Source organism: Cibotium barometz, chromosome 11, assembly GCF_041138505.1.
Source record: "Cibotium barometz isolate CiBa-2024 chromosome 11, ASM4113850v1, whole genome shotgun sequence".
NCBI classification, from domain to species: Eukaryota; Viridiplantae; Streptophyta; class Polypodiopsida; order Cyatheales; family Cibotiaceae; genus Cibotium; species Cibotium barometz.
Genome location: NC_141056.1, coordinates 14470967 through 14484292, shown reverse-complemented (window position 1 = coordinate 14484292; position 13326 = coordinate 14470967). Strand labels below are relative to the sequence as shown.

At 43.2% G+C, this 13326-nt stretch overlaps 1 protein-coding gene across 7 annotated transcripts in view; it reads right to left on the bottom strand.

Annotated features, from left to right (window-relative positions):
• Positions 1 to 10233, bottom strand: part of LOC147633800 (uncharacterized) — an 88378-nt gene extending 78145 nt beyond the window's left edge. For 4 of the 7 annotated variants that reach the window (XM_086804852.1, XM_086804853.1, XM_086804851.1 and 1 more), the window contains exons 1-2: positions 8071 to 10221; positions 7643 to 7795 (exon numbers count right to left, since the gene is read on the bottom strand). In XM_086804852.1, coding sequence (XP_086660978.1) covers positions 7643 to 7795; positions 8071 to 10116 — 2199 coding nt within the window. In that variant the 5' untranslated portion in view covers positions 10117 to 10221. Of the gene's footprint in view, positions 1 to 7642; positions 7796 to 8070 lie in introns of all 7 variants that reach the window. The other 3 variants (XM_086804857.1, XM_086804855.1, XM_086804856.1) reach the window with 1 other exon arrangement.
• Positions 10234 to 13326: the final 3093 nt, after the last annotated feature.

The window sequence follows — 13326 nt, the reverse complement described above, 5'->3', positions numbered from 1 at the left end:
TGGAAGAAGAAAAGGTAGCTCATTTGCTGGCAGAATTGCAAGCTCTCGCAGAGGAGCTCACTTTCAATCCAATGTTGGTGGCCATTTGTGAGCACTGTCTTGGCAGGCAGTGAAGCAGCATCAATATCTTTCTGCAGCAGCACCAAATTCAACAACCCGCCTGCAAATCAGAGTAAATCAAAAAAAAAATACAAGGTATTCTGCTTCAATTTTTTTTTTGGGATTTGCAATTGAGCAAGTACAGTAATCAATTGAGCAGATACAGGTGCCCAATTGCTCAATTTTTTGAGCAAAATTGGCAAAATTGGGTGACATTGGTCACAATCAGGATCAATTTGCAGGAAATTGGATGTCGAAATTTGGGGCTTTTGATGTAATTGTGCAATTAAGCACTCATACATGCTGTATGACGTGAAAAATCGCACATTTGGGCAAAATCGCAGCAAATTGCAGTGCAAATCAAGGGGCTTTTGTGCCGATTGAGTTGATTTGCATGCAGGCAATCGCATTTGATGCTGTGGTTAATGTGCTGATGCCTTACAAGCACTCAATGTGCCTGTAAATCAAGGGGCTTTCATGTATTTGATGTATATGTGGCCAGGGGGAAGCATCGTGAACACTCTGGATGCCTTCATGTGCGTCAATGTACCATGCATGATCAGAAATTGATCTCAAATCAAGGGGCTTTTCAAGTTTGAATGCTCGTTGAGCTTGGCAAAGCAGCAGGCGAGACTTTTATGCCTTGAATCCTCAAAAATCAGCTTGCAGTCAAGGGGCTTTTGCCCAATTTCTGTTCGGGACTGTTGTATGCAGTATACAGGACTGTAAAAGTCTGATTTTCACTCATTTGGACAGCCAGGAGAGCATTTATTGCTTCTGTACCTGCTGGTACAGATTTGGCACAGCTTTGTGCATGTTTGGGCATGGCTGTACACTGTTTTGAGTGATCAAAAGGTTCAAATTCAGTTGCTGAAATTGCCGGTACAGGTTTGGTACATCATTGGAGAGCGCTTAGTACTGCTGTACAGTACTTTGGAAGGGCAAAAGAGGACATTTAAGGTGCTGTCCAAAATCTGCAGCAACCAGATTTTGGTGTTTTCATCACAAAAAGTGGGAGAAAAGTTGCATTCTTGCTTCCGCAGTGGGAGATAAAGCTTGGGAGAACATTTGTAAGCACTTTGTGTGCTTAGGGTGCAGTGTTTGCACATTTGCAGGGAGTCAGGCATTACAGGTTGCATTTTGCTATGGCAACCACAGGTGAGAGCTCTTCATTGCTTCACATCAAGAAGCTTGAAGGCTCGCATAATTATGATATTTGGCAAACCCAGTGCTACAATGTGTTGCTTCAGAAAAAGCAACATAAGCCTATCAAAGAAAGGGGTGTGATGCCCGCTTCTCTTACAGCTGAAGAGTGGGAAGATATGGATGAGCTGGCAAGACCTACTATCATGTTGTCTGTGTCAGACTCATTACTTTTCAGCATTCGTGAAGAGAAGACAGCTTGGGGAATGTGGCAGAGATTGCAGGACTTGTATGCCCAACAAAGTGCCTCAAGCAAAGTGTATTGGTTGAAGAAACTCATAGGCCTTCAGATGAAGGAAGGGGCTTCTATGACAGCCCATCTCAATGAGTTTAATGGTATTGTCAGCCAGGTCATAAATCAAAAGTTGGCAATGGACGATGAGTTCAAAGCCACTTTTTTGTTATGCACTTTGCCAGAGAGTTGGGACACATTCAGGACAGCCACTAGCAATTCGCATGCTATGCTGTCATATGCAGATGTTGAGGGTGCTCTTCTTCAAGAAGAGATGAACAGGAAAAACAACTCTGTGGGAAAGTCCAATGCAATGAATGCACGTGGGAGATCCCAGCAAAGGGGGAAAAGCCAAGAAAGGGGAAGGAGCAAGTCTCGCTCCAAAAAGGATTTGGAATGCCATTATTGTGGCAAGAAGGGACACATTAAAAAGCAATGCTACAAATGGAAAAATGATCAGAAAGAAAAGGGAAAAGGCAAAGACAAAGAGAAAGATGAAGCCAAAGATGCAAAGCCAAAGGGCAAAAGTGGAGTCAAGATCGAAGAAATCAATGTGTCACATGCAGGTGGCAGTGAGGATGAGGTCCTCTTTACGTCTTCACTTGATGCCCATTCACTTCTTACAGGTGGTCATGGTATGCACTCATGGATCATTGATTCAGGTGCCTCCTTTCATGTCACAGGTTGCAGAGACTTGTTTGTCAGGTACACTGCTGGCAATGAAGGAGTTGTTTATTTGGGTGATAACCATGCATGCAAAATTCTTGGCAGAGGTGATGTGAGGCTTGTATTTTCAGATGGCTCACAGCTTATGCTCCATGATGTCAGGCATGTGCCTGAGATCAAGAAGAATCTGCTTTCTACTGGACAGCTTGATGATGCTGATTATGTTACCACATTTGGTAGTGGAAAGTGGAAGATTAGTAAGGGCTCACTGGTTGTTGCCAGAGGCTCTAAGGTGGACACTCTTTATTTCATGCATGCAGGTGTTTGTCACCATGCTAATGTAAATGCAACCGAGCTGCCGGAAATTTCTATGTGGCATAGCCGGTTGGGACACATGAGTGTCAAGGGAATGGAGCAATTGTCTCGTTTGGGTTACTTGCCTTCTCTAAAGTTTTCAAGTTTTCAGTTTTGTGAGCATTGTATATATGGTAGGCAACTACAGTGCCCCCACAAGAAAGCTCTTGGACAGAAAGATGCTCAGTTAGAGCTTGTGCATACAGATGTATGTGAGATGCCTCAGCTTTCTTTGGGAGGGGCAAAATACTTTGTGTCTTTTATAGATGATGCCACACGCAAGGTGTGGGTTTATCCTCTTCGTTTGAAGAGTGATACATTCTCAGTGTTTGAGAAGTTTGTTGCTCATGTGGAGAATCAAACTGGCAAAACACTGAAGGCTTTGCGTTCCGACAATGGTGGAGAGTATACGTCCAAACAGTTTCAGGACTTTTGTGATGCTAAAGGCATCAAGAGGGAGCTCTCTACTCCTTATGATCCTCCACAAAACGGGACAGCAGAGAGGATGAACAGGACCATACAGGAGAAGGTCCGTTCTATGTTGTCACATGCTGCATTACCTCATGGTTTTTGGGCTGAAGCTGTTATGACAGCCGTTCACCTTATAAACAGGTCACCTAATACGAGGCTTGGTGGGAAAGTGCCAGAAGAAGTATGGACAGGGAAGCCTCCGTCATACAAGCACTTGAGAGTGTTTGGTTGCGTTGCGTACGTGCACATACGCAGGGAAATGCGCACCAAACTTGATCCTAAGTCTCACAAATGCATATTCCTAGGATATGGTGACAGAGGTGAAATGGGGTATAGACTTTGGGATCCCATGAATAGAAAGATCATACGCAGCAATGATGTCATTTTTGATGAAACATGCATGTATAAGGAGCCTGCAAGGCAACAGGAGCCTGGCAGAGTCATCTTTGATGATGATGGACATCATGGACAACAACAAAGGGCTGTAAATCAGCCATTACAGCAGGAAAACCAGCCCTTAAATGGTGCTGAAAATGGTCCAAATGGACAGCCAGATATGGCAGAAGATATCCCTATGGATATACCACAGTTGGAGGATATACCGGGCATGATTTTTCAGCCTTATGGCATGGAACAGGAACCACCAATGGGTGATATGCAGGCTGGACAGCAACCTGCAAATGATGGTCATTGGGTACGGAGGTCCACTAGACCCTCCAGAGCCCCTGACAGGTTTGTTCCAGGGGTTGACTACTTGATGCTAACTGACTGTGGGGAGCCCTCATGTTACAAAGAGGCTTTACAGAGGGCAGACAAGGCTCTATGGGAGCGTGCCATGAAGTCAGAGATGGATTCTCTGCATAAAAATGGAACATGGAAATTGGTGTCTTTGCCTGCAGGCAAGAAGGTTTTGCCATGCAAGTGGGTATACAGGCTCAAAGTTGCATCAGATGCTAAGCCAAGATACAAAGCCAGGTTAGTGGCTAAGGGCTTCAAGCAAGAATATGGTGTGGACTTTGATGAGATCTTCTCTCCAGTGGTCAAAATGACCACACTTAGAGCTGTGTTGGCTTTGGTTGCACATGATGATCTGGACTTGATTCAGATGGATGTGAAGACTGCTTTTCTTCACGGTGATCTCCATGAGGAGATATATATGCAGCAGCCAGAGGGTTATGCAGTGAGTGGAAAGGAGAAGCTTGTATGCAAGCTGAAAAAGAGTCTTTATGGGCTCAAACAGGCACCAAGAGAATGGTATCATAAATTTGATACATTCATGAAATCTCAGAAATTCAGAAGAAGTGACATAGATCACTGCTTGTACACCAAGAAAGCTTTGGATGGGAGTCTCTTGATTCTCATTTTGTATGTTGATGATATGTTGATTGCCGGGAAATCTCGTAAAGAGATGGATGCTTTGAAGCAGAGGCTGCATCAAACCTTTGATATGAAGGATTTGGGTGATGCAAATCACATTTTGGGTATGCGGATACTTCGGGACAGAAATCAGCATGTGTTGTATTTGTCTCAGAAGGAATACATTGGCAAAGTCTTGCAGAGGTTCAATATGGACGGGGGGAAGAAAGCTAGTACTCCTTTGCCTCCATATGTGAAACTCAGTGCTATGGACAGCCCACAGTCGGATAGAGACAGGGCTGATATGGCCAAGATTCCGTATGCTTCAGCTTGTGGCAGTCTCATGTATGCCATGGTTGCTACTAGGCCGGACATTGCATTTGCAGTGGGAGTGGTTTCTAGATACATGGCCAACCCTGGCAAGAAGCATTGGGAAGCAATGAAAGGTGTCATGAGATACCTGAAGGGCACACAGGATTTGTGCATTTGCTTTGGCAAACAGGATGCATTAGTGCATGGTTACACGGATTCGGATTATGCCGGTCATCCAGATAACCGGAAGTCTACTACCGGTTATGTCTTTACATTCACAGGAGGTGCTGTGTCATGGATATCCAGGATGCAGAAGTGCACAGCCTTATCTACTACAGAGGCCGAGTATATTGCAGCCACAGAGGCTTGCAAGGAGGCATTATGGCTATCTCGGTTAGTGGTTGATTTGGGTTATACAGGGGATATTCCATTGTTGCATTGTGACAGTCAGAGTGCCATCCAGTTGGCAAAGAACCCTGTCTTTCATGCAAAGACAAAGCATGTGGATGTGAAGTATCACTTCATCAGAGAGGTGATAGAGAACAAGCAAATTCAGCTTGTTAAGATTCACACGGATGACAACCCGGCTGATCTGTTGACGAAGAGTTTGCCTCCGGAGCGGTTTGCTCATTGCAGACACTTGATGGGCATTGGATGAGGCCATTTTCAGCCTTGATATGGCCTTGTATATTATCATGTACATGCTGATTTTTTCTTTTCCTTTACTTAAGGGCACTTTGCCTTTAAGTGGGAGGTTGTTGGGGTAAAGGCGTTATGCCCACCCTTATAGTGTGTACAAGCCCATAAGTTATAGTACATAGTACACTTAGTACTTTTAATGTACTAAGTGCACTATGTGTACTAGTGCAATATACATGTGTGATAGGGGAGTCACACACTCATGCTTTTCATGAGTTGACTTATCCCCACAACTCTCTCTCTCTCTCCCTTGCTTCTCTGTGTATGTCTCCCATGAATGATCTCTAAACCCTAATTGCTGTTTTCTCCCCGTCATTTTTCATTCTCTTTCTTTTTGTGTTGCAAGCTTTCCCTAAACAATGCCGTTCCCAATGTACAATGGAGCACTCTATCACCCTCACAAGAAAACGGACACGGAAGAGGCACAACACACATGCATGAACTCTCTCTCTCTCTCTCTCTCTCTCTCTCTCTCTCTCTCTCTCTCGCACATGAGTAGGTCGGACACTTTTTAAAAAGACCAAAATTTGACTTGGCTTTATATTTCCAATCTTTACAATGGCATTGCAAGGTGCATCCCCTGAAATCCTCCATGGGGGGCTTTGCTCTAATAGAGAAGTTTAGTAAGGCAGAGCCCTTGTCCGCGCCATGGACTGCGAAGGGTATATGATGCCTAGTAAATACTCCCAACCACTATGGGGGAAGGGTCCGGGATTGGGGCCACCCAACCAATCCTGAGGGATGGAAGAGTCAATGTCAAGGCTAAGTCTGTCCCTACCCCGGATCCCAGTGAGGCTCTTCTCCTGGGCCTCTGCGAGACAGCCGTCTGAACGTAAGCCAAACTCCAAGTAACCTACTGAGACCCATGCCCAAAGCTCCCCACGATATGTGCAGGCGAGTCCCCAACATGTGACCACTGGGCAAACGGACCAAGGAGTTCCAGATCAGAGGCTATCGAAGACGCTCCTCAGATGTAACAGGAGCGGACTACTAAGGGGCTGGCCTAAGATCATCCCAAGCACGCAAGAGACTCGCTGCAAATCTGTCCTCAAATGCAGGGCTAACGCCACGAGCATCCCCGTGGAAATCCATCTCGTACTTTGGGACCAAGGGCCTCGCAACATCAAGGTGAGGATGGAAATCCTACCTTCAGCCATTGCCTATTCCCTCACAGCCATGGGAAAGTCTAGCTATGGATTTCATAGTGGATTTGCCAAGGATCCAACATGGTTTAGTAAGCAAGCACAATTCTTGCATGTCAAGAAGACCATTAAACCTGAACATATGGTGAAGCTCTTTCTTGCACAAGTGTTGAAGCATCAGCTTATCACCCACAAACCGATCACCAAAGCAAGGCTGCAAATTCAACTGCGTTAGATCCTCTAAAGTGCTATGTTGCAGACCAAAAGACCACATCTACAACTTGCATCCATGGGGAAGGTCTCGTTTGAGATTGTTTATGGCAAAGTAATCTTGCCACCCATCACCAAGGATGCGATCTTTGCTGCCGCTGAAAATGCTCTAGATCTTAATGTTGCAGGTGCAGATAGCCATTGCTTTGTCTCAAGATAAGCATAAAAAGGATGCCGACAAGCATAGAAGGTGTCACCGGCCTTTGTATTTTGACATCCAAGAATGAAGGAGAATGCTCAAGGTTTATATTCCAAAGTATTTTAGAACTTGAGGGTTGTTATCCAAGTTGTATCCAAAAGGAGCAATTGAACAACACTAAATCTTTTGTACAAGAGTCATGGGACTAGCCATCTCATGGAGGCATTGTTTATTAGTGAAGGAAATCAGAACTGAGTACATGGATATGAATAATGCTAGTCTACCATAGTCAGACACTGACATGGGTAGTTGGACTACAATAGGAACTGGTGTCAAAACCAAGGAACTGTTTGTGCATTCATTTGTTCATTTGAGTTATGCTTGTGAGCATATCTGTGTATGTGTGACGAGGATTGGGGATGCCCCATTAAAAGTAATCAGACAACGTCTAGCATCAACTATATGGAAGTACCATGGCTCTCAAGCAAAGTACGTTAAACGTGTTTTACACACTTGGCTTGGTCCACTATGCAAGAAATGCATATCCACCGCCCATTGTAAATTTCCTGGCAATCTTGCCCATCTGCCCTCTTTTTTCACCGCCCATCACACTCAAATGTGTAAACACCATCAGTGTAAACTTTATATCATAAAAGAATGCAAGAGCATATAGCTCACAGGGCTAAACTCAAAACTTACACTTTCAAGCATGTAGTCGAACACCGCCAATCCCTCTTCCGGCTTGGCTGCCACACTAAAAGAGTTCAAAACTGAGTTCAGCATTAATAGATTTGTCTTGATACCATCCGCTTCCATTTTCTTGAACACGCTCACAGCTTGCTCACAAAGCCCCTGTGGCATTGACGAGCATTGAAAGATTTCATCAATCAATGACTGTTGTCCAAAAACTTTGATAAAGTGAACACAGCCTAAACTGAAACAATAAGCACATTGCTCAAGAGCAACAGGTGGTTGAATGAAGACAACAATGGCACACATGCTGCAAGGAGCACTGACTAGCAAAACTACTCAAATAATCTGCTTCCCTCTGTACCTCAAACAGCCAAATCGCATGCACATGCTCAGGTGCAAAAGCCATACCATAGGCAAAAGTCACAAAAATCTACCTGTCGAGCATACGCATTGGCTAGTGCACAATACACACTTGGTATAGGTTGTGAAGCTTCTGCCCTCATGATCTCTAGGCACTCAAAAGCATCTTGAAATCTCCCAGATTGACCATAGACATCCACCAGCGTAGTGTAAGTAACACTATCTGGCACTAAACCACTGCTCTTCATGTCCTGAAGAATGTCCTTCAAGTCTTCCCAGCACTTCAGCCGCCCTAGCCAGTCTATCAATATGTTGTAAGTATGGCAAGTCGGTGTGCATCCTTCTGCTTGCATCATAGAGAAGAGCTGCAAAGCCTTCTGCTTTTTGCTTGCTCTGAAATGGCACTCTATCAGTGAGTTCCACGTGACAGTGTCAGGTTTTATGCCCTCAGACCTCATTTTCTTGAATGCTTGAAGAGCCTTGTCAGCCTCCTTGTGCTTGCTAAAAGCGTCTATGGCAATATTGTAAACATGCCTGTTTGGAGGAATGCCTGCTTCTTGCATCTTCCGCAAGGTTTTGATGGCACTAAGCCATTGGCCAGCTGCTTTGAAAGCAGTCATTAGTCTACCATATATAAATGCAGTAGGCTGTAAGCCTGCAGATTTCATCTCTTGGAATAAAGCCCAAGCTTTTTCCAACTTACCTGCATTAGCACAGGCATCAATCAGTATGCTGTATGTCTGCTCATTAGGCTCCACGTCATTCTCTACCATGGACCGCAAGGCTTCTTCCGCATGATCTAACTGCCCTTTCCTTGTGTAGCCCCTGATCATGGTATTATAGGTCCTGACTTTGGGTGTGCGCCCACAAGATTTCATCTCTTCCAAAATTGTGTCCGCCTCGTCCATCCTCCCAGCCTGGCCCAAAGCAAATATAATAGCAGTGTAGGCAGCAACACTTGGGATGAGGCCCGCTGCCCGCATGTCTTGCAACAACCGCAAGCCTTGTCCAGCATCACCAGCCGAAGAGATGGCAAAGGTGATATCATTGTAAAGCTTTTCATCCAGTTGAATTTGGTCTTCCAGCATGTCTTCATACAGCTCCTTGATCATGCGGCTTTCGACCTTGCCTTTGATACATGCCTGGGTAGCAAAAGTGTAGTTAACAATGTCGGGTTTGAGACCCTCCTGTCTCATTTTTTTCAAAAAGTTAAGTAGTCTAGGGTAATCATTGTTAATCCAACAGGCTCCCATCAATGCATTATATGTCTGGATTCCCTTCACTTCCAATTGATCTGCAAAAGAGAGGGCTTCAGAAAACCCACCAGTTCTGCCAAGCCCATCTATGATGACACCAAAGAGATCATCATAAGAAACCCTAAACCTGTGTTTCCGAATCCAATTCAGCAATCTGATGGCTATGTCAGTCCCCTCATTTTCACATAGGCCTCTGAAAAGGGCAATCCAATGTGCCTGGGGTACCTTCTTGTATTTCATGGCAAGGTCAAGCTCCTGCACATTCTTATTGGTAGAAACCCTAACTTGGTCTTCTGTGCTAGAAACCCCGATTCGCTCTATGGCAAGGGAAACCATAACTTTCTCATCTGCGCCAGAAACCCTGGCCTGGTCCTCTTCTGTGTTGGAGGCGCTAAGGTTCTCTTCAGCTTCGAGAACCCTAAGATCCTCTTCCACATTTGAGAGCTCACCTTCATTTGAAACCCCAGTTTCCTCTTCTGTATACGAAACTCTGAGTTTCTCTGATGCATCCGATACTCTGCTTTCATTTGATTCAGGTTGCTCATCGACCTTATCTGATCCTTCTTCTGTGACGGGCAATGGCGCATTCTCCTCTTCCAAGAAAATCTGCTCGACTCTGCGGGGTTCCTGCGGAGATTGAAAGTAAGAGATGAGGAAGGCGAAGTCCCAGCGGTCTTCTGAGAGAGGGGGTTTGTCGAAGATGGAGAGGAGAGGTGAGGTGGAGACGGAAGAAGAGCATAAGCAAGGGGTGAGGGCGATGCGAGAGATGAAGGGCTTGAAGGAAAGCCATGGCTGTACTGCAAGAGGATGCTGTGTGTGCAGCAGGAGGCTAAGCTTCGTGAGGTTCAAAGACGCCATCGTCATAGGAGTCGCTGAGCTACGACACAATTCCAATACTACAAACAACGTGGAGCTTAACCCACAATTGAAACCACGTTCAAATGGGCTACTCCACCCGTGATTTGGGATCAGGTTGCCATGTTTGTGCAAAAAATGCCATGCATATCCAGCCTAAATATTTTTGTTGGGTATCATTTATTAATGAACTTGTATTTTTTTTAATCGTTGGAGAATGTTCAAGACACGTGTCACGGTCGTGGACCGTTGGATGGCTCTTTTTGAAGGTTCTCACAGTATTTTGAATTTGTTTTTCAAATGTTTATTTCAAGAAACGATGCCCCTCCCATGTGCCCTATTATCCACGCGTACATACGCTAACAAAACTGCTGTTTTTTTTCTCGGTCCACCTCTCCGCCTTTCTCGCATACAGTCCCTCCTCTCTAAAAATATAGCAAAGGCTTGCAGTCTCTCTCCCTCTCTCTCTCTGTCTTCGTAGTTCAACAGCTCTTTCCTGCTATGTTCGTTCTGTGCACATAATATATTATATCTCTCGGTCTCTCTTTACTCGCGCATGTGCATCTGCTAGCATATTCTATGTGCCTATCATGGGACAGTCGAGAGAGGCTAAACGGAGGGGGTGGAAGTGATGGAGAGGGCAGAGGGTAAATGGAGGGGGTGGAAGCGATGGATGAGAGAGGAGATAGGGAAGGGGGTGATGATGGGAGAGAGGGGGGGCCGAGTGGTAAGCTGGAAGGTAGGGCATTAATTTATAAAATGCCACGTTAGTGGCATTTCATAAATTAATGCCCACCAGATAAAAGGTCAATATACACACCAAATAAAAGTTATGCTAAGTCTCAATATACACACCACATAAAAGTCTCAATATGCTTGTGCAAAAAATGCCATGCTTGTGCACTGTGGATATATATATTCTGGTATAATGTGGGTAGTAATATACATTTTTACATGTAAGGTCCCAAAATAGATGACGTATAGAATAAAGTCTATACTGGAATTTGGCTAAAATAAATTTATCATATTTTAAGTATTTATATGTGTTGGAAATGGGTTCATGATTTTATTGGTCCAAACGACTCTAAATATTTAAAATTTGGCTAAAATAAACTTATCATATTTTTCAATATTATGTGTTGGAAATAATGTCATGATCTGATAGGTCCAAATGACTTCTATATTAGTGCTCAAATGCGTAACTTATGGCCAAAAGGATATGGACATGGGAACCTCCTATGAGGTGAAGATAAAATATGGAATTGATTAATTTGGCCTACTTTTCATAGACTTTCATCAATATATTTAATGTTTGAGCATTAATTTAATGGCATTTATATGCCATGGTAGTAATCATGGATATATATTTTTGATGTAAAGTACTCCCTAAGACATGGTACGGCCCCATCTCCTGTGAGAGTATCACACTTAGGGAATATTCTTCATTAGAATATCAATCTAGGAAGTCCGCCACCATTGCCTCTCTTCTATCAATCCACGACGACTCCTTTTGTCTTTAAAACTTTTCTTAGAGAAAGAGGTACACTATCTTTGGGTTGTCACGGATAACTAAGATAGAATTTAAAATAAACTAAATATAAATTAACTTTATAACAAGAGTTAAGGATAGAAAATACCACACAAGACAAGATTGGGTGTAATCTCCCTCCTCAAGTGTGTAGCTCCACTTCCACGACTTGAGTATTTAGAGAATTGTATTTATAAAAATAGCCCAAGGAGCTAATAATAGATGTGCATACAATTTGGGCTTGCTTTTCCCACTTTTGGGTATTGCTTCACATATTATTAACCATATGAAAGTTCCTAAGGTTTATACATATCAAAACCTTTGTCCAAATATAAATGCTAATGGGCTTTTACACATGAAATAACTTTGTGCACACTTGCACAAACAATAACCTTGTGCACATTCTCACATTCCATTAAGCCGATTCCTACACACATTAAATCAAGCATATTTTTCTATGATTATTGATTCATAAAAAATATGATAAAATATATACCTGTAACAGTCCTCCCATTTGAGGAAGCAATTGTCCTCAATTGTGTAAAAGAAAATGCTCTAACAATAAGATTATGTTCGTAGGTATCAATGTCATAACCTGCAAGGTAAATTCAGAGGTTCCTATTGAATACCATAAACAGACTCAGAGGTATATTATCCAAGCATGGCTCAAAGGCACACAGGCATGGCTCAGAGGCTCGGGTGAAAATGGACTGCAACAATAAAAACTCGTGTGACACCTAAACTGGTGGTCCTCGCACTCATCATCATCAAATGACAACTAATATGCACAAAATAACCTATCAACATGAAAAGCTATAGATGACATAAAATTCTAATACATGTTTAACAAAAATGATCATTACACCGCTGCTCAATCCACCAGCCATACGACACCTCAATCAGTACCCTCACACATCTCATGCAGAGCGACACCTCAATCGGTAGTACCCTCGCACTTCTCGTTGGCTATACTCGTAGACACTATCCATGATAGTTAAACAATTAATTGAACACATCAATTAATCCCAATTCATATTGAGATGTAGACAACTCATAAGTACTCAAATAATAGCCACACACATGTTTGCCAGGCGTAAGTAACCCGGGAATCACCCTTCCATACAAACCAATTGGAACAAACAGTGGAGGCCCACAGTCATGCCATATACGGGCGTCCTCGATATACAGTGGAGGCCCACAGTCATGCCATATACGGGCGTCCTCGATATACAGTTGCATAAATGGATGAGCATCCGGCTTCATAATTAGTGTAGAAGACTAGATCTATACACATAATGCATATGCAATGAGCCAATCAAATGAATGTATGTAAAACAAATCTAAGTGTTCCATACCACATAGGCTCGTTGCTGCACATACGCACATAGGATGGTAGAAGATAGAAGACATAAATGTATCTGGAGTAAATATATACCAATCTGATGTCCCATACCAAAAGATTAATTCCATACATCACTTCCTTCAGAATAGAAGTTTGAGGTGGAGTGGCCAATTCCCTCTGAAACTTAAATTCTGACACAAATTTTCTCTATCCTAATATATATATATATATATACATATATATGTATATATAAGTTACTCTATTTCGACTAATCTTAATGTTGAATCTATGGTTTATTAATTAGGTTTTTAGGTTGTAAAAATATTATAGAAAAACTTATGAAAAAGTT